This window comes from Arvicanthis niloticus, chromosome 1 (genome assembly GCF_011762505.2).
Source record: "Arvicanthis niloticus isolate mArvNil1 chromosome 1, mArvNil1.pat.X, whole genome shotgun sequence".
In the NCBI taxonomy this organism is placed as follows: Eukaryota; Metazoa; Chordata; class Mammalia; order Rodentia; family Muridae; genus Arvicanthis; species Arvicanthis niloticus.
Genome location: NC_047658.1, coordinates 118,181,656 through 118,200,569, shown reverse-complemented (window position 1 = coordinate 118,200,569; position 18,914 = coordinate 118,181,656). Strand labels below are relative to the sequence as shown.

Sequence of the window (18,914 nt, the reverse complement as noted above, 5' to 3'; positions counted from 1 at the left end):
TGTGTATTTTCTCCTTAGGGTTTATGCCTTTTAACAGAAGAGGAAACTGAGGTAGACAAGCTGTAGAATCCAAAAGTTAGGATTTGAGCCCACTTGGATTCCATCCAGGAAGGCAGGTACTGAGGGGCTGGTGAGAAGCCCAAGGGCTGGGTTTGTTGGGCACATGAAGACATCATACTTTGGAAGGTTCCCTTTGGTTCAACTTTGGGCTATGTAGCCTGGAGAGACTGCAGGCCATGTGCAGCACAAGGTCCGGCACACTATACTGTCTGTCTTTGATTGTCAGGTGGCCTGGGATGGGGTGAGTGTTAGAGCTCCTTTTGAGATTTCTTCAGGTTTGAAGTTGGTTCTGGGGAGGGATCCATAGGGTTAGCTGAGCCTGGAGCTATGAGGGATAGGAGGAACTGGGGAGAATCTCATAGACCCTTTCATGCTTTGGTGTTAGACATCAGACATGTAGTTCTTTTTATTATTTTTGTTGTTGTTATTGTTTTGTTTTGGGTTTTTTTGTATGAAGACATTTAAAAAATTTTTTGAAGTCAAAATATAATTATACCATTTTCCCTTTTCTTTCTCTAACCTCTCTCTCAAATTCATGGCCTCTCTCTCTCTCTCTTTTTTTTTTTTAATCAAATCATAATTTTTACTTTTTAACACAGGGGTTATAAACACAAAAATGCAGGATGTGGGGAAGGGGATGACACAGGAGCATAGGTGTTCAGGGGGAGTACAGATATCTTTCAGAACAGGGTATCAGCTAGGTGAAGGTTCAGGGGACAGGTCACTATGACTCTATGATTCACTTGTCCTTATCTAAGTTGGTACTATCCGCCAAGGATGCCTATTTACAAGGTCTATGACTACTCAGGCTGCTAAATTTCCACAAAAGCTGCCTGTTTACAATAGTTTATAGCCATCTGTTTCAGTGTTTTTTTCACAGAGACCCAAGACTTTGTGTTAGCAGGCATATATTTCAGGCCTATTGCTGATTTTAGGCTTATGGCTGATTTTAGGCCTTCAGTGTATAATAAGCTGGGCTGCCCCTGACATCTCTTCCCTTCTCCAAGTATGGAAGGGCAGTGGCGATTCTAATCTTGCCAAGGTGGGGATAGAAGTCTGACCTCCAGTAATTAAAGGGGACCATGTAATGGCTCCAGTCTTCCTGTCGTTGTCCAGTGAGGCATGAGGGCCATACCCATCCCAATGTCTTTTTCCTGGAGACAAGATACTTTTGACATCAACCCCTATGCAGTCAGGCTTGTCCCTCAGGGAACCCAGAAACATATTTTTAACTTTTATTTATATTCCCTTGCAGTGCTTAGCCTCGCAGCCTAAGCAAGAATTCAGATCGCCAGTCAGAGGGTGTTCTGGGTGGCCCCTCTCTGCTTGGTCTAGGGGCGGAAGTCCCCTCTTTTAGGTTGGGTGGAGATGGGATTTGGGAGCACCCTGGATAGAGTAACAACCTCATCTTGAGTCTCGTGGTCCTCCATAGCTAACTTATGACAATGTATCTGAATAGATTTTACTCTCAGATTATCTGTTATTTCACAAAGTTAGTCAGCCTATTTAAGGCCCAGGGACCAAAAGAAATAAGCAAAAATAACCCAATTAATGGTCCCAGCCTCTCTTTTTTTATTGTTGTTACACACACACACACACACACACACACACACACGGATATATATATATATATATATATATATATATATATATATATACACACACACACAGACAAATATATAAATACAACCTGCTCAGTCTGTATAGTGTTGCTCGACTGTACATAATGTAAGAGGTGACCACTTGGTATTGGATAACCAATTGTGGTGGGGGCCTTCTTCCCTGGGGAAGACCATTTTCTCCCAGTTTCTGCATTACTTAGTTGCTATGGTTCTTTGTGGAGGGTTGTGGTCCGATGTGCTTTCCTCTTCTCTGGTGGCATGCCTTTCTCTTGTCCTCATTCAGCTCTTGTTTAGGCAGCCATGCTGTTAAGACTTCATGGGTCTTTGTAGTTTGTTTGACATTTCTAGAAGATGTAGTCTCATCTGATAGTTCCTGTTCTCAGGCTCTTTTGATTGTTTTCTCTCACAGTGTTCCTGAGCCTCAGGTATAGAAGTTACAGATATATCAGTTGGGGCTGGGCACCACATAAGATCACTTGTTCTTTGCATTTTGATCTGTTGTGCTTTTCTGTAATGGCTTCCATCTGTTCCAAAGAGAAGTTTCTTTAATGATGGTTGAGAGCTACAGTTGTCTGTGAGTATAAGAATAAATATTTAGATTGCAGTTAGGAATTATATTGGTTTAGTAAAGTGGCAGTTGTGGGTTCCCCTCCAAGATCTATGACCTCATTAGCCCTGGGTAGTTGCTGGGTTTCTAGCACCAGGCACAATTTCTCTCTTAAGTCTAACTAGAGAGCTGTTGGCTACTTTCATGGGTGCCATTGTTATACCCTTAGAGTTATGGTGCCATAGTGGTCATTGTTATAGTTCATAGATTTCATAAGTGGGTAGGATTTCTTGCTTGCTTGCCTCTTGAATACTTGCATGGCACTTTCTGGTAATATGAAAGCTAGTTCTTAGAGAGTAGGCTTTCAGGTCAGATCCAACTTGGATCCTCCAAGTCTAGTTTTTTAAGTGCATGTCTTTAGCAATAGGGGTTTAACTTTGAAGCTGTGGGAGGCAACCAAGGGCAAAAGCAGTGTGAGTCTTTTAGACAACCTTGACCAACAATTCAAAAGAGGGCTTCTCATGCCCAGTATTGAGTTTTTTTATTAGATAATTTATGGCTTTTGCAGGGAGTCAAATTTTATTCAAGCTATATATGTGTATGTGTGTGTTATAGATAGATTTATATATATTATATGTAATTTAGGTAAGTACATAATATGAATTTTTATGACTTTTGATATCCTACTATTTATCCTCCATATATATACATACATACATATATATATACACACATATACAGATATATGTATATGTGTGTGTGTGTGTATATATATATATATATATATATATATATATATATATATATATATATAGAGGTTTCCCTTTTCCTCCTTAAAATTTTCTCTTCTTTTTGAGACAGGGTTTCTTTGTGTAGCCCAGAGTGTCCTGGAACTCAATTTGTAGATGAGGCTGGCCTTGAACTTAGGTCCTCCTCCTGAGTGCTGGAATTAAAGGTGTGTGCCACCAAGCTCAGCTCCCTCTCAAAATTAAAGCCCCTACTCACATCTTCTCGTGCAATCATATTTAGCCTGCTAGTCTCTTCTCTGTATCTCACTCCCCTCCAGTCCCTTTTTACCTTCCTGGTTTCTGCAGTTACTCCAGGTTACATATTCAGATCTGAAGATTTGGAGTTAGGAGCCACAGATAAGAGAACTTGAGAGGTTTGTCTTTCTGGGTCTGGGTTATCTCACTCAATATAATCTTTTCTAGTTCCATCCATTTTACCTGCAGATTTCACTTTTTACAGTGGAATAATATTCTATACTGTATATGTATATCAGTCTACCAATTTTATAGACACCATGGAGGGACTGTTAGAAAGGATTGTCAGTTGGATGAGTTGGTGGTGGGGTACAATCTAAAGCTTCCAGCAGTGTGGTTCCAAAGGCACTGCCATCTTTATGGATGACTTTTCATCCCTCGAGACAAGACATATTAAAACTTGGCTTTAGCTTGTTGTCAGCGTTCCAACCAGAAGTTTGTATAAATGGAATTGTGTCAGGGTGGTGGCCAATTTTTTTTATGGATGTACTGACTTCCTTAATTTCCTTATAAGTCTCCTGGCTGTAGGATGGCTTTATGGAATTTGTTCTGTTGGCACCAACAGTTAGCTCTTTCACACCCAGTGTGTAAGTTAGAAGGGCATGCTCACAGGTCTGCCCATTCTTGGATATTCACCAGCATTGGCAACAACACTCTGGATGGCACAGTCATCCTGAGATGTGTCTGCAATGACACATCTGGGTGATAGTCACATAATGAGTACTGGTCTCAACTCTTCATGGGAATATGTCAATAATGAGACTATGCTCACACTCAGCTTTTGTTTCTCCAAGACCCAGGCAAACTTGAAAGAGCTGCTTCTATCTCAGCAGCCTCCTTTTCAAACTTTTTAGTAGTTTGTTTGTCAATTCCACAACATTTGAAGATGGCCAGTAGTGATAGACTTTCCTGAATCTACATGTGCAGTAGTTACAGTAGTTCTTTCCATTTTTTGCTTTAAATTAGGGGTTGTTTTCATAACAGCAAGCTTGTAGCTTTTAAGCATTGCCTTTTCCCTCCCCCACAGCCTTTGCTGCTGATGGATAGGCTTCTTGATTGTATGTAAGCAGATCTGTCTAATTCCCAGCCCATCTGTTATCTCCTTCTTGAAATAAGGAAAGATGAGGAGGCAGGAACCAGAATATGCAGTAACTCAGCCCCTAGGTGACCTTGGGTGCACCTCTTCTCTTAACTTGGGTTTCCTGTCTGAAATGGTAATGAAATTACCTTGATGGTAGTTACAGAACTCGTCTTGTGCTTGGGTATGATACATGTTCGGTAACTCATTTAGACAAGCTCAGGCTGACTTTGAACTTGTGGCAATTCCTCTGTCTCAGCATCCTGAGTGCTGGTGTTAAAGGTGGTAACCTTGTGCCTGTAATTAATACTTTTCAAGGCTGTTTCTTATTGAAACTGGGCATTGTTTTACTGTGTGTGATAGGATGATAAGAGTGTTGTGCAGAGTTCTTGATGGGTTTAAGCTTCATCATATTTTCCTTGGCTCTGCTTTTGTGCTGTTTGGGCTAATGTTAATCTAGTGAGAAGACGTCACTCTTCAGTACAGCGGCAAAAGTAGTTCAGATCTGTGGATTGCCCAAAAAGGTCTCACATCTCCAGAAATTGGATATTCTCCCTCCCTCCCTCCCTCCCTCCCTCCCTCCCTCCCTGTTTCTTCACTCCCCCCCCCCCCCCTTTTTTTTTTTCAAGACAGGGTTTCTTTGTGTAGCCATGGCTGTTCTAGAACTCTCTTTATAGACCAGGCTGGTCTCAACCTCAGAGAACCTCCTGCCTCTGCCTCCGGAGTGTGGGGATTAAAGGTGTGCACCACCACCTCCTAGTTCCCCTTTGGTTGTTTCAGCACATCGAGTCTTTCGCATCAGTTCAGTCTCTATCTAGGCTTTAGCATCCTTGACTTGGTCGTTGCACATGTCCTTATTTACTATGTAAGATTATTTGATGCTGGAAGATAAAAAGACCAAATAGTGGCTTTGTTGGTTTTCCTTACCACTGAGGCTCCAACACCTGGCCCAGAGCCCAGTACATAGTAGGTACTTGATGAATGTTTGTTGAGTGAATAGGCTGCTTGTGTTGGCGCCCAGTGTAATGTCAGACATTGCTCTTTCCAAGATAGTCCTAGCCTAGTGAAGAGGTGGAGGTGTGCCTGTTATGCAAGCTACATAAAACTAATAGCTTCATTGAGGTTGTTAGGATGAATGAGGAAGAGACACAGGTTACAGTGAGACCTGTGTGTCCATGAAAGGGGCAGTCATCATGTCCCTGCCAAAACTTCCTGCACCTCTGGGCTGGTTTCTAACTGGCTTCTGATGGCATCTTTTGTTTTTTGTTTGTCCTTCAGGTCACAGTTACCTGGAGAGGCTCCTGGATGTTGAAGTGCCTCAGAATGTTGGGTAAGTTCCATGCTAGTGCTTTCTACAGGGGTGGTAATGACATATTGCAGGAGGGAGTGGAGGTGACCACCAAGTGAAAGCTGTTTCTGAGGCTAAGCCTATCCTCATCCCATCTCTCCATGGCACTGCTGACAGCCATGCTCCCTTAGCATGGTCCCCATGTAACCAGGCAGCAAGCAACATGACTATCAAGTCTCCAGGCAACATTCTATCAGTATCACTTGTCAGCTCGAGTGTGTGAGCTCCATGGCTCTAACTAATGCAGAACAACCATTTAAAATGAGTTGTAGTGGAATGTGGCCGTCTGGGGCTGAGGGCTTTCTGTCTCCATATTAGACCTAGCATTGCTTGGGCCCAGGGCACTAACTTCTCAGAGGTCGTACTCTGCTATCATGAGCTAGTCCTTCTTTACTTTGGGGCAGAGGAAATGGGGTCTGTGCATACCTTTGGGTTAGCTGGCTCCTGGGTGAGTAGTGAGCAGGCATCAAAAGAGATGAGACTTTTCTGGGCCCTATAGACTGGGACAGCTGGGTAAAATATTTGTCTTCTCTGTATCAACTGGAACAATGCCTAAAAGTTATTCAGCTTACAGAGAAAAAAGGTTTGTCATAGCTCATGGTTGTAGAGCTAAGCCACCTATGACCTGTTGGCTCTGCTGCTTTAGGGAACAGTACATCATGACGATGGGAGTTTGGTCTACAAAGCTGTTCATCTCATGGCTGGATCTTGAAAGGAGAAAGGGAGGAAAGGGCTGTGGACCCATCCTCGCCTTCATGGGCACACTCCTAATAAGCAACTGACCTCTAATAAGAAAGTCACATAACTTTCTACTCAGGAAGCCACTGGTGATGGCTGCTGTCTTTTGATCCAGCCTAGGCTATTGGTTTGTGATCCAGGTCTGGCCACCTAATATTGGCCTTAACTTGAGGAGTTGGAGGAATCTTGGATTTAAGAGTTCTCACAGTGCCCCTGCTTTGCTTTCAGCCTGGAACAGGAGCCTGTTGAGGTGGCTGAACCTGAGGAGGCAGTAGAGGAACAAGAGGTAAGGCCACAGGCCAGAGATGGGTAGGACTTGAGCCCTCCAGGTCTAAAGCTCTGTGCCATGGCCATCCTGAGCCTCAGGATCTATGTGGGCTTCTTCAAGTCTTAGTTCTTCCTGTAGGTCTCCAAGAACAGTGGGAGTCCCTCCAAACCCTGCAGTGCTCCCAAGATTGCGATTAGTACGCCCACCTTGAAGCCTGTGGCCACTGGCCAGGCAACGGCTGTGGAAGAGGAAGGTGAGCTGCTTGTCCTGTTTCTTGGGATATGGCACCCCATTTTTCTAATCTGATAGGCCAGAGATAAACCTGGAGAGGCCATGATCTTTTGGCTAGAGGTTGCTACTGAGTGTCACGTGAGTAAGTCTAGCTGTCTGGATTAGGAAACAGGGAAGGGCCTGCAGGAAGTAGAGGTATGAGAGAGCCATGTGAAGGTCATGAAGCCCATGCCAAAGGATTCATGAAGAACTACAGGCTGGGGTCTGAGTGTCTGTCTACCTGGCCTCTTATGCCTGGCTTGTTTCTGACTTCTCTAGTTCAATAAGGGCAGGGTTACTGTGGGTTTTGGGAGTTGGTCAAGGAGCCCTCGTCTGGCTATGCTACTAGTAGGCTCTTGGAGTCTGGCTCATGTCTCTCTGGAGGGTAATTTCCGTGGTGTGAAGAAATGGCACTGTAAGGGTTTGAGCAAAGCATCCCCTTTATGAAGGGGTCTGGATAGTTGTGGCAACTTGAAAGCTGTCGGGACTGCTGCAAAGACTCTTGGGAGTAAAGGTGCTTCCTCTTGGTGTGAAATAAAATGGACTGTGTCCTGTGTGATGGCCCCATGAAAAGAACCTTTTTATCATGTGCCAATTGAAGGCCAGAAGTGAGTAACTATAGTAGAGTTGGCAGTTTGTCCTGTAAGGTTTCTGCACATAGCTTTTTGTGGTAGAGGGAGTGGCATATAGATTAAGGCTTCAGTGATAATGTCTTGCCATTTGTGTCACATTTGCCAAGGATTAGGGCTGGAAGATCTGATTTGGGGGCCAGTATGCTGAGCTTAAGGCCAGTTACTGCTAAGGTTGGTGTTTTTGCCACTGACTACCCTGAGGTTGCCAGGAGTGGGGATTACTCTTGCTGTAGCTAGTGCTGCTAGACCCCTTCCCTCAAACCAGCATGTATACCCGACTGCCATCATTCAAACAACCTCACTGAAATTTCTCTCTTCACAGAAGCTGAGCTTGACCAAACAGATGGACACAGAGAGCCACCCCAGAGTGTCAGGTTTGCATCTGGAAAAGGATGTGTAGGCAGCCGTGGTCTGAGGATCCCAGAAGGGTCTTGAATCAAGCTGGGGTCCTTGTATAGAGAGGCTATATAGGGGTGTGGCCAGACATTCTGCTTTTTGATTGGTGTCATTGTTCGATTCTCTGACTTAACAGAGGAAGCAACTTGATGCTGTAGATGCTGTCTTGGGAATGGTCGTGTCCCCTGCATTCTTGGCTCTGTGACCTTTCATTTGCCACCTACCTTTTCATGAGTGGGCAGCAAAGGGCTGGTCTGCAGTTTCTTCAAGTCTAGAGTTCTGAGGCTCAAGCCCAGATATGTTTGCAGGGAGGATTTTTATGGGATGTAGCAGGGCTATGAGGCGGACTCTTGACTCCTTTATGACGCGCTGCCACCTGTTCTGGGCAGGAGGAAACGCAGTTACAAGCAGGCAATGAGTGAAACAGATGAGGAACAACTGGAAGATGAAGAACTGCAGCTCCCCCGGAACAAGACCCTTTCCCCACCCTGTCCAGCCAACAAGGTGAGCAGGTTCCTGCCATTGCTTGGTGTCTGCCATGCCTGTTCCATCCTGACCTTGCCCCTGGTCTGCAGGTGGTACGGCCCCTCCGGACTTTCTTGCACACAGTGCAGAAGAACCAGATGCTCATGACCCCCACTCTGCCCTCCCGCAGCAGTGTCATGAAGTCCTTTATTAAACGCAACACTCCACTCCGTGTGGACCCTAAGGTAAGGGAGCTTCTCTCCTGGCTGTGCTTTGCTATAGCTAGGGCACTGTGGTTAAAAGCTCTCTTAAGTTACTGAAAGTAGTGTGGGCATATGGAGGCCTGGCACTGATGATGGGCTAGTTAAAGCTTCTGTGGCCAAGGGTTGCTTCAGTTCTGTGGTACTGCTCTGACTTTCTAGACCCTGGACTCTATAACTCAGAAGCTCAACTCTCCTAGGCTGGAAAGTGGGAGGATTGGCTTAGCAGATCTAACACTGGCTGCTGTGTCCACAGACCAGTGGTGGGTGTGACCTGAGAAGAGCAGGTGAAGACACATTTACTGTTGGGAGGGAGGACAGGTGAGATGAGGTAGCAGTGTGTTGTTGGTAGAAGGCCCTGAGTAGATCCACTACCGTAGATAGGTGTGTAGCCTGCCCTGTAGGACATCACTTGGCATTAACTCTTGGTGTTCTTCTGTTTCCTCTCCACAGTGCAGCTTTGTTGTAAGTAAAACCTTTCCCTGTCCCTTTACAGAGCTGCACCTAGTTCTTAACCATGTCCATGTTACTGTGTAGCAGACAGCCCCTGTGGAAGCACTAACATTGCAAATGGGAGTGTTAGGAAGGCAGATGTGCATGTGGGAGGCACTGGAGTCACCATGGTAACTGGTGGGAATCAACAGTTTTGGGGCTCTGCAACCTCCTGCTGTAGAGATTGCCTTCTGCCCATCCCCTGCTATTGGGAGGACACAGGCAGGTGTGACCTGCAGTGTTTATCCAGCCTACAATTAGAAGTGCTTCCCATAGCCATCTACTTCCTCATTCCCAGCATTGGGGCTTGAGGGTCTGTGAAAAGAACAGACATGTCTCTGGTCCACAGAGCCACTGAGATTTATTGGGTCATAGACCTCTAAGTAGTAGCCTTGATATGATGTCTGATAGTGTAGGACTGGTAATTGTAAACTGAGGCTGCTATGCAGGTTACAGTGTAGCTGTTGGCAAGTGGCATCTGGAAACAAGACCAAAGAAGCTGTTCTCTTCCCAGATACCTCAGAGCTGAGCTGGGCTGGGTCACTTGCTGTGAGCAAGAGCTTTGGAGAACTGGGACCTGGGAGTAGCCCATAGTTCTGTTTCCTCCTGCTCTTGGTTGGTTGCTGTCTAGACCAGCTATAGCTCAGTTTCTTGTCATTTGTTTAAAAATTTAAAGATTTGAAAATGCACACACGTATAAATAATGTGGGATTTTCCTTTAAAGTTGTTTTATTCGTTTGCACGCGCGCGCGCGCGCACACACACACACACACACACACACACTGGCATGCACAGATATATTTGGAGGAAAGTTAAAGGACAATTTTTGGAGTCTATTCTTCTGTCATATGGATTCTGGGGATGAAACTAAGCTCATCAGTGCTGGTGGTAGGTGCTTACGCCTGCTGAGCCTTTTCACTGGTCCAGGGTTTTATTTAAAAGTGAAAGTCAAGGGTCCAGGAGAAAGAGGAGTTAGTTGCTAGGGACAGGGTATATAGATAATTTTCTGCTCTGGTAAACTTTTGATTGACAGTTGGAAACTTTAACCTGTGTAGATATGGATTATATACATCCCATAATTTTAACAATTTGTATGTCCAGTTATACATAGGCGTGAGATGGTAAATAAGGACCCCTTTCCCCTCAGAAAAGTTCATATTGAGAACACAGGTTATTTTATTGTTCATTTGACCACAAACTACAAACAGGGAATTGCTAGGGAGGAGAAGGACACTGCTTTCTCAATAAAGACTTGTGTGTAGCTCCAGCCAGAACAACTGCTTTGTTAGGAAAGGGGTGCTGTATTACTCAGGTCATGTAGTATATCCTGGGTTACTAAGCTCTCTGTACACCTTCCTGCTTCATACTTTGATACAGCCCCTTGTTTGAGAAGACTTATGAAGGCACCTAGAAGGCTTCTGCTTTCAGCTGATGGCCATGGCAGGCTAGAAGGTTTCAGCAGCTGGCCAGATAGGTCCTGAGCTTGTTTGTCCTCTTTGGTTGGTCAAGGTGACAGCATGTCTCCCAATACCCTCATTAGCTAGCTCTGTGGCTTCGTGGACTTATTTTGTGCTTGGCAGTGAAGAAGGCTGAACTTATTTCTTTTTCAATTGTTCATTCACTTCCTCCCCTTCTTAATATTGCCCAGGGCTTTGCAGGTATGAACATGGCTGAGAGGCACTGCAAGGTACCCTGCCTACTTTGGGGAACCCAAGTCCCTGCACAGGGCTTCTGGTGCTTATAGCTGAGATACCAGAGCCTAGCAAGGTTGAAAGGTTCTGGGCCTTGCAAATGTTTCTTTTTATACCTGAGTTTTCTCAGCTACAAAATGCAGAAATCAGCCAATAAGTGTCCCTTCCAGGACATTCCTCCCTGCCAAAGGTATTTAATCTCTGGACCACTATGAGAAGTTGGTACACATCCATTTTCTATGATGAACAACCAATAAACAGTTTGGAACCAAGGGTTGTTTCTTTCATCTACCACCAACATGAGGAGCATGGAGAAGGCCTTTGTCTACAGAGCCGCTGCCCAAGTCTCCCATAGAAGGCCTCTCTGTAATTCCAGACAACCACTGCTACCTTTGCTGATGAGCTAAACTGGAGCTCCTACCCCCAGTCCCAGCTCAGGCCCCAGGCTAGATGCTATCCTTAGCCTGAGGGCCCCCAGTGGCCCTGGCCTCCCCTCATTGAGGGCCGGTGGATCCCTGACACTTCATTTTTGACTTCTCTGTTTGGTTTTCTAGCCATGATTAGATGCCTAAAAGTCAGGAAATACCAGCTTCGGTTTCCCACATCTGGGACTGCGTTTTCCCATCCCTGGAGTGTTGTCTTGGTGCTTCCCTAAAGCCCAGCACCCTATGGGCTTCGGCTTGGTATAAACGCAATCAAGCTCTCTGTGTTTTCCTTCTCCAGTGGCCATGCCCAGCAGGATGGTGGGGCTGAATGAGGTCCCACATTTAGTCACTTTTCAAGCTGTTTTTATAATCAACACACATCTAATTTGAGGCTGTTTATTTGTGTTGCCTACAAGTCAGGTTCATGGGAGGCACTCTGTCTACCTGAAGGAGAAACTGGATGCCTATGTCTGCCTGAGAGGCATCTGCTGCTGTGTCTGGTTGAGAATGGTGCATGCTGCCAGGCAGCCTTTGGGGTTGGTGGGTGTCTTTATTCACATCCCAGTGGCTACCCTGCCCTCTTCAGGAGAAGGAGCGCCAGCGCCTAGAGAGCCTGCGACGGAAGGAGGAGGCTGAGCAGCTGCGCAGACAGAAGGTAGAGGAAGACAAGCGGCGGCGACTGGAGGAGGTGAAGCTGTAAGTGTCCTAGTTCCCAGCGCAGCGTGCCCCAGCCTGTGTAGGCTCTCCTTGACTCTGCTGTGCCCACAGGAAGCGTGAAGAACGCCTCCGCAAGGTGTTGCAGGCCCGTGAGCGGGTGGAACAGATGAAGGAGGAAAAGAAGAAGCAGATTGAGCAGAAGTTTGCTCAGATTGAAGAGAAGACAGAAAAGGTGAGTCTGGGCTGATGGGCCCAGTGGGTGGGGCCTTAGTGGAGCCCTAACACTTTAGGCTTGGCAACCTGAAAGGTGAAACTGGACTTCTCCGTAAGTCATTGGCTAGATGGCCTGTGTACCCCTGCTTTCTGTCTCATGGGCTTTGATCTTTTCTGAGGCAAGTTGAATGCTGGAAGTCTAGCCTAGCCCTTTTATCCTAGCAACCCTTTCGTGAGCGAGCAGTCCCGAGGTGATAGGGCTTCTTGTGCCTTTTCCCTGAGTTCTGGGCAGGGTTTGTAGGGGAGTAGGGGTGTCTGTCACAGAGCTCTAGGCTCCATGCTGCATGCTGAGTGAGAGGCTGCTCCAGAGGACACATGTGAGTGGATTCTGCAGGCTAAGGAGGAGCGGCTGGCAGAGAAGGCAAAGAAAAAGACAACTGCCAAGAAGATGGAAGAGGTAGAGGCACGCAGGAAGCAGGAGGAGGAGGCACGCAGGCTCAGGTGGCTCCAACAGGTATGGTTAGATGGGGACAGAAGAAGTAGGGTGGGCCAGGCACTGCCTCCATGTCATGAGGACTGGCTGGGCATGCCCATTCTGTAGAGTAGATCCTATTGGATCTTGGTACTGACTTGAGGGTTGTGTCATGGGGGCTTTTCTAGAAGCCAAAGTTTGAAGATTAAATGTGCTTCTGGAGTCAGGCTTCACTTCACATCTGCTATTTCTTAGCTGTGTGACCTTGGTCAGGTTACTCAAACAACAGAGTGATCTTGCTGATAGTTGAAAGCAAGATTCACTAATGCATGTGAAGCATGTTGTGCCTGGTATATGCTGAATGTCCAGCAGGTGATTGTACTTACACTCCACCCTTGAGCCTTGAGCCTTATGCTTGGAAGAGTAGGGCCCCATCTCTCTCTGGAACTGTTGGTCTTACTACTGTAGGGGTGTTCTAGAACTAATCAGTATGGTATATTTATGCTCTCACAGACACTTCTTAAGTTTTAATTTGTGTTAACTCAGCAGCTCCTTGAGGTGCACGTACTGCTGTCTTTCCTGTTTTACAGATGAGATATTGACCATTGGGTCAGATGGCTTGCCTATTGCACATAGCTAGCTCTCCAAGGTCCCCTCTTGCTTGTCAGTTCTATTGCAACTGTTGCTATTGCAACTGTTGCCAGATGCTTTTCTTTTTTTCTTTTTTTAAATAAGATTTATTTATTTTACAGTGACTACACTGTAGCAATCTTCAGACACACCAGAAGAGGGCATCAGATCCCATTACAGATGGTTGTGAGCCACCATCTGGCTGCTGGGAATTGAACTCAGGACCTCTGGAAGAGCAGTCAGTGCTCTTAACCACTGAACCATCTCTCCAGCCCCAACCAGATACCTTTTCTGTCCGCCCATGACTTTCAAAACTTTACTTGTCAAGGAGTCTGGTAGCTTAGTCCTAGATGATGTCATGGTGGTGGCCAGTGCCTTAGGAGCTAGGGCTATGGGCAGCTTCTTGGCTAGATTTCTCCCTACGGGCCCAAGCCTGGCTTGAGTGTCCTGCACTTCCATGCATTGCCAACTTAGGAGGAAGAGGAGCGGCGGCATCAAGAAATGCTTCAGCGGAAGAAGGAGGAAGAACAGGAACGCCGCAAAGCAGCTGAGGTCAGGCGGCTGGCAGAACAGCGTGAGCAAGAGCGGCGGAGGGAGCAGGAACGGAGGGAACAGGAACGGAGGGAACAGGAACGGAGGGAGCAGGAACGTCTTCGAGCCAAGAGGTGAGGCCACCTACTGGCCATTTATTACTGTCCTCTGTGAGGAGTGACAGGCAACATGACCATTGCTGCTGCTTCTTGACATCTGTTTACTTGAAGTTTAGCAGGCTTTTTCCTCTCTTAAAAACCAGATGCCTACAGCTGGTAGACCACTAAATTCAAGGGCTAACAGCTCAGGGTCACTTCCATGGTTTTTTTTTTTTTTTTTTTTTGGTTTTTCGAGACAGGGTTTCTCTGTGTAGCCCTGGCTGTCCTGGAACTCACTTTGTAGACCAGGCTGGCCTCGAACTCAGAAATCCGCCTGCCTCTGCCTCCCAAGTGCTGGGATTAAAGGCGTACGCCACCACCGCCCGGCCCATGTTTTGTTCTGCTTCAGCAGAATGTGCTGACTCTTTTGATGTCTTTTTCTCAGTGGATTCAGTAAAGTCATAGGTTCTTAGACAGATAGTACTTCTCCATGGGTCTGCCCCAGGCATCCTGGGCATGAGAGACGTTTGTATTGCAGTATAGGACATTGGGCACTGTTAGTCCTGGCCCCTGTGTTTCCCTTGGTGGTGATGATAACCCGGTGAGGTTTTCCCTTCACTGACATTTATTAAGACTGTGCCCACATATGTGTGCAGACCAATGGGCCCAGCAACTGTTTCCTGTTTTTTTCCCAACTCCTGAGATGGGAACAGGATTAATGGAGAACTGAGGACTTCAGGTAGAGGACTGGAATCTCAGGGCAGTATTGGGTGCGTGTAGATTGATGCCAAAGTGTCCCTGGTCTTTCTGGGTACAGTCAGAGATAAGAGTCTCGGAGGGAATGGGTGGTGGCTGCTACTGTGGCTTCAGAGCTGGGTGGTCAGAATTGTATTAGCCCTGAGGAGCGAAGGGGTGTTTGGTTGGTAGCTCTGATGGTTGTTCTGAGCTACCTGTTCTGTAGGTTTTTAAAAAATTTGAGCCTTACTTGAAGCTCTTGTGGCATAGAGACAATCAGCTTTATAAAAGGAATCTGGTTAGAGAGCGACACTAAATGACTTGTTTGAGGTCAAGCTCCTGACTGTAGATGTGACCCCTCCTCACTGTGTTGTCCCTCTCGTGCAGTAGTCATAGCAAGGCTGGAGGAGAGGTGTTAATCTTCCTATTGTGAAAAAGAGAAGGGTGAGCTTCGTGGACCTCATGTGCGTAGAGGGGCCTGTATGCTATTTGACAGCGAAGTCAGGCTCCAGTGCTTGCTTGTGGAGAGTCCAGCTGTTGGCTCTTAAGTTGATGTCCAGTTCTACTTGTCCCATTCCTTAAAGGCATGTCCACCAAGCCTAGTTTCCCTTTGCGGGGTGGGAGCAGAGCTGGGACCCCACTACTGGCCTGACAGATTCTTGGTGGTCCTCAGGGAGATGCAGGAGAGAGAGAAAGCCCTGCGGCTCCAAAAGGAACGACTTCAGAAAGAACTGGAAGAGAAGAAGCAGAAGGTAGGGGTGTTGGGAAAATGGGCTCCATGTGGGTTCTATGCTGAGCTGAGAGCTGAGAGCATCGGGAAGCCTGGGCTATACTCTTCAGGCAGCTCTGCCTTGCCACATGGCGTAGCAGTGTGGCAAGAGGAGAGGAAGGACATACCTAATCTTGTTTCTGCCTGGGTCCCAGGAAGAGCAGCAGCGCCTGGCTGAGCAGCAACTACAGGAGGAGCAGGCAAAGAAAGCTAAGGAGGCGGCAGCAGCCAACAAAGTCCTGAACATGACCGTGGATGTGCAGGTGAGGCCTGTGCCCCTGTGGGAGGGACTCTGACACCACTCTGAATTTGCCTACAAGCTCAGGCTGTGTGTTAGAGCCTGAAGAAAGAGAGCAAATCACTTGTGTTTGTTTCTTTTTTTCTTCTTTCTCTTTTTGGTGGTAGGGTCTGGTTGTATATCCTAGGCTAGCCTCAAATTTGTAATCCTTTTACCTTATCCTCCCAGTTGCAGGGATCCATAGGAGAAAGCTAGTTGAAGATCATGATGTGTCTTGAAGCATCAGTGAGGGAGGGAAATGCCAATATGAAAGAAAGTTTGCATGATATTCCCTGACTTATTAAAATGAAAAAGGGACCCTAAAGCTTTCTGTTCTCCATGAGAAGTGAAGGGAGATGGCCAGAGTGTCAGTGTCCTCCAGGAATGCAGGGAAGGGGAGCTAATGACCTTGTTGATTTTTCTTCTAGTCTCCTCTTTGTACCTCATATCAAATGACTCCACAAGGACCCAAATCCTTCCCGAAGATCAGTGTAGATGACTATGGGATGGACCTAAATAGTGATGACTCCACAGATGACGAGGCCCATCCCCGGAAACCCATCCCTTCCTGGGCCAAAGGTGAGTGGGGCCCAGAGTTTCTGAAGAGGCTTGGGCTGCCTCCTTTCCTCACCTTTGTGGGATGTAGAAGTGGTAGCTTAATTGCTGCAGGTGTACAGGCTGATGTGCTGACATGCTAGGGCCCAGGGACTTAGAGCATTGACCTGAGGACTCACGAGCATTGGGCTTTGAACATGCACTGGCAGTAGGAGGCTTACTCTGGCCTGAAGACCCATCTGAGGATACAGTTTTGGTTTTTTTTTATTGTTGTTTTGTTTTTGTTTTTGTTTTGAGACAGGGTTTCTCTGTGTAGCCCTGGCTGGCCTGGAACTCACCTTGTAGAACAGGCTGGCCTCAAACTCAAACTCCAACTGCCTCTGCCTCCCAAGTGCTGGGATTAAAGGCGTGCGCCACCACTGCCCGGCCCATTTGAGGATATAGGATGAAGGGTGTTGAGATCCTTTGTTCTTCTTGAATGTAGCTATGTCTGGCTCAAGCAAAGCATGCTGCTAAGTATTCTGACATGGACTCGAAAGTCCTCTCCTCAGAGTCTGGCCCAGCAGGGCTCAAGAGGCTTGGACCCAAGTAAGCACCCATGGGTGGTCATATAACCATGGTTTGGTAGCAGGGTTTGGTTGGAATGCTAGAGCTAGGAAAGATCACGAGTAGGGGCATTGGTACTTGAGCAAGATTTGCCTTGAGTATTGGGGTCTCAGATTTATACAGGGTGTGGATGAACCGGTTTGATGCTGTCTCTGGCCTGGGCATGAGGGCCTGCTAGGGTGCTTCTTAGGATTTGCTGAACTGGAGGTTAGCACAAGGTGTTGACCTTAGAAGAAGGGTCCTCAGATCCCACAGCAGGTAAGCACAGAAAGAAAACATACTTTTGTGACTGACCTTGTTTGAACCCCACCATAACCAGAATCTTACCATCACCGATGACTGACTCATGTCAAGTCACTTGAGAACAGCAAGCAGGGGCCAGTGTGGTCAGCAAAGTTGCCTGATGGTAATTGGTCTTAAATAGATGACTTAGTTTTTGTATCTGTGAAGAGGGAGTCGGTGATAGTAGGACCCAACTGAGATGATTATGAGTGAAGTAATCTAGGAAGCAAGCTCTGGATGTGTGTTCCCTCCTGACCCTCTAGGGCCCTCTTCAGCCTGGTTGGCGGGGCTGTGACTCCCACAGCTCTACTCCTTTAGCCTGTGTGCTCTTCCTTAAAGTCTTTGAGGTTGGTGGGAGTAGCCAGGCAAGGAGTCTTAAGATCTGGAGAGAGGCTTGTCTTCACACTTAGCTCTGCCATTATCTACCATGTGCCTCGAGACAAGTCTCTTTCTACAAAATGGGGAGAATAAGGTATTACCCAAGACAACTCCTGGGGCCTTTATTTGGGTTCAGCTGCCAGAAGATGGAGATAAGAGGAAAATTGTTACGTGGAGGTGGACAGGAGGCCTCTAGAGGAGCAGATAGGGTAGGAGCAAGGCATGCTGATATGGAAAGGATGGCTGGGCTCTGTGGGACGGTGCAGGGATCAGGGACACTCCCAGAGAGCACCAAGCAGTGATCCAGGCCTCTGCTTTCTTCAGGCACTCAACTCAGCCAGGCCATTGTCCACCAGTACTACCACCCCCCAAACATGCTAGAGCTCTTCGGATCTATTCTCCCGCTGGACTTGGAGGACATCTTTAAGAAGAAGAAGACTCGCTACCATAAGCGTACTAGCTCTGCTGTTTGGAACTCACCACCCCTGAAAGCCACCATGGTCCCCAGCAGTGGGGACTAGCCTATAGTCTGAAGAAGCCATGAGGCCGGCCCTCAACCTTTTTGCAGTACAGGGCCCATGTGTGTCTTTCTGTTTGTTTCTCTGTCTGTTTCTGTGTTGGGCTGGTGCCCTTGTGTCTGACATGCCATTGTTCAGGTGGATATCAGTGTCCTCTGTTTGTCAGGTATTCCCAGACTTGTTTGGAGGATGAGCTTCATGCCTGGGGAAGAACCAGATTCAGCACTGATGGATCGTTGCAGTACTCTGTAAATAGATTGTTACAGTTCAGTTGAGTGAATTTTAGTTTCTGGTGTTTGTGAGGTAGTTTAATAAAGTATATAGCCTGAAGTCTGCTGTGGATATTGTGAAGACTACAGGCTTCAATTGAATATTGGTCTGCAGCGGTATGTCTTGTGCCTTTACCTTCAGTGTGTGCCCAGAGGTTCTAATGCCAGACAACCCTTGGTAAACATATCAGCACGTCATGATAGGACAGTTGAACATGCTTCCTGTTTGTAAATGGAGCCTATTCCTTTGGAAAGACCTGTCCTGTGATACAACTCTGCCGTGTAGTCTCTCAGCCTGACCACTTCTTGAGCTCCTCCATGTTTGCTGCATGGGGATTGGAAGGACTTGAGGAAGTCCTCGTGCTGGGAGCTAATCAGGAAAGGAATGCTCCTTAAGCTGACTTTGGGACCTGTGCTTACAAACGGGGGTGGGGGTGGGGGGGAGTGGGGGAGATTAAACTGCCAGCTACTATGTAAATGTGATGGCTTGGTCCTGAAAGCTCCTGATTGTTCTTTTTCTTGGAACTGGGCATAGCCACCTGTGGTAGAAAGGCCAAATCAAAGTATAGTTGTTTTAGATACAGCTATA

General features: G+C 46.8%; 1 protein-coding gene across 3 annotated transcripts in view; it reads left to right on the top strand.

The window, feature by feature from the left end:
* The window catches only part of Incenp (inner centromere protein), a 29,999-nt gene extending 11,570 nt beyond the window's left edge, over positions 1 to 18,429 (top strand). For 2 of the 3 annotated variants that reach the window (XM_034497963.2, XM_076916981.1), the window contains exons 5-19: positions 5,629 to 5,680; positions 6,665 to 6,722; positions 6,843 to 6,957; positions 7,929 to 7,980; positions 8,392 to 8,506; positions 8,578 to 8,712; positions 9,181 to 9,192; positions 11,922 to 12,031; positions 12,104 to 12,224; positions 12,600 to 12,719; positions 13,782 to 13,972; positions 15,345 to 15,423; positions 15,596 to 15,703; positions 16,146 to 16,296; positions 17,863 to 18,429. In XM_034497963.2, coding sequence (XP_034353854.1) covers positions 5,629 to 5,680; positions 6,665 to 6,722; positions 6,843 to 6,957; positions 7,929 to 7,980; positions 8,392 to 8,506; positions 8,578 to 8,712; positions 9,181 to 9,192; positions 11,922 to 12,031; positions 12,104 to 12,224; positions 12,600 to 12,719; positions 13,782 to 13,972; positions 15,345 to 15,423; positions 15,596 to 15,703; positions 16,146 to 16,296; positions 17,863 to 18,059 — 1,616 coding nt within the window. In that variant the 3' untranslated portion in view covers positions 18,060 to 18,429. The remainder of the gene's footprint in view (positions 1 to 5,628; positions 5,681 to 6,664; positions 6,723 to 6,842; positions 6,958 to 7,928; positions 7,981 to 8,391; positions 8,507 to 8,577; positions 8,713 to 9,180; positions 9,193 to 11,921; positions 12,032 to 12,103; positions 12,225 to 12,599; positions 12,720 to 13,781; positions 13,973 to 15,344; positions 15,424 to 15,595; positions 15,704 to 16,145; positions 16,297 to 17,862) is intronic. The other variant, XM_034498049.2, reaches the window with a different exon arrangement.
* The last annotated feature ends 485 nt before the right edge of the window (positions 18,430 to 18,914 follow it).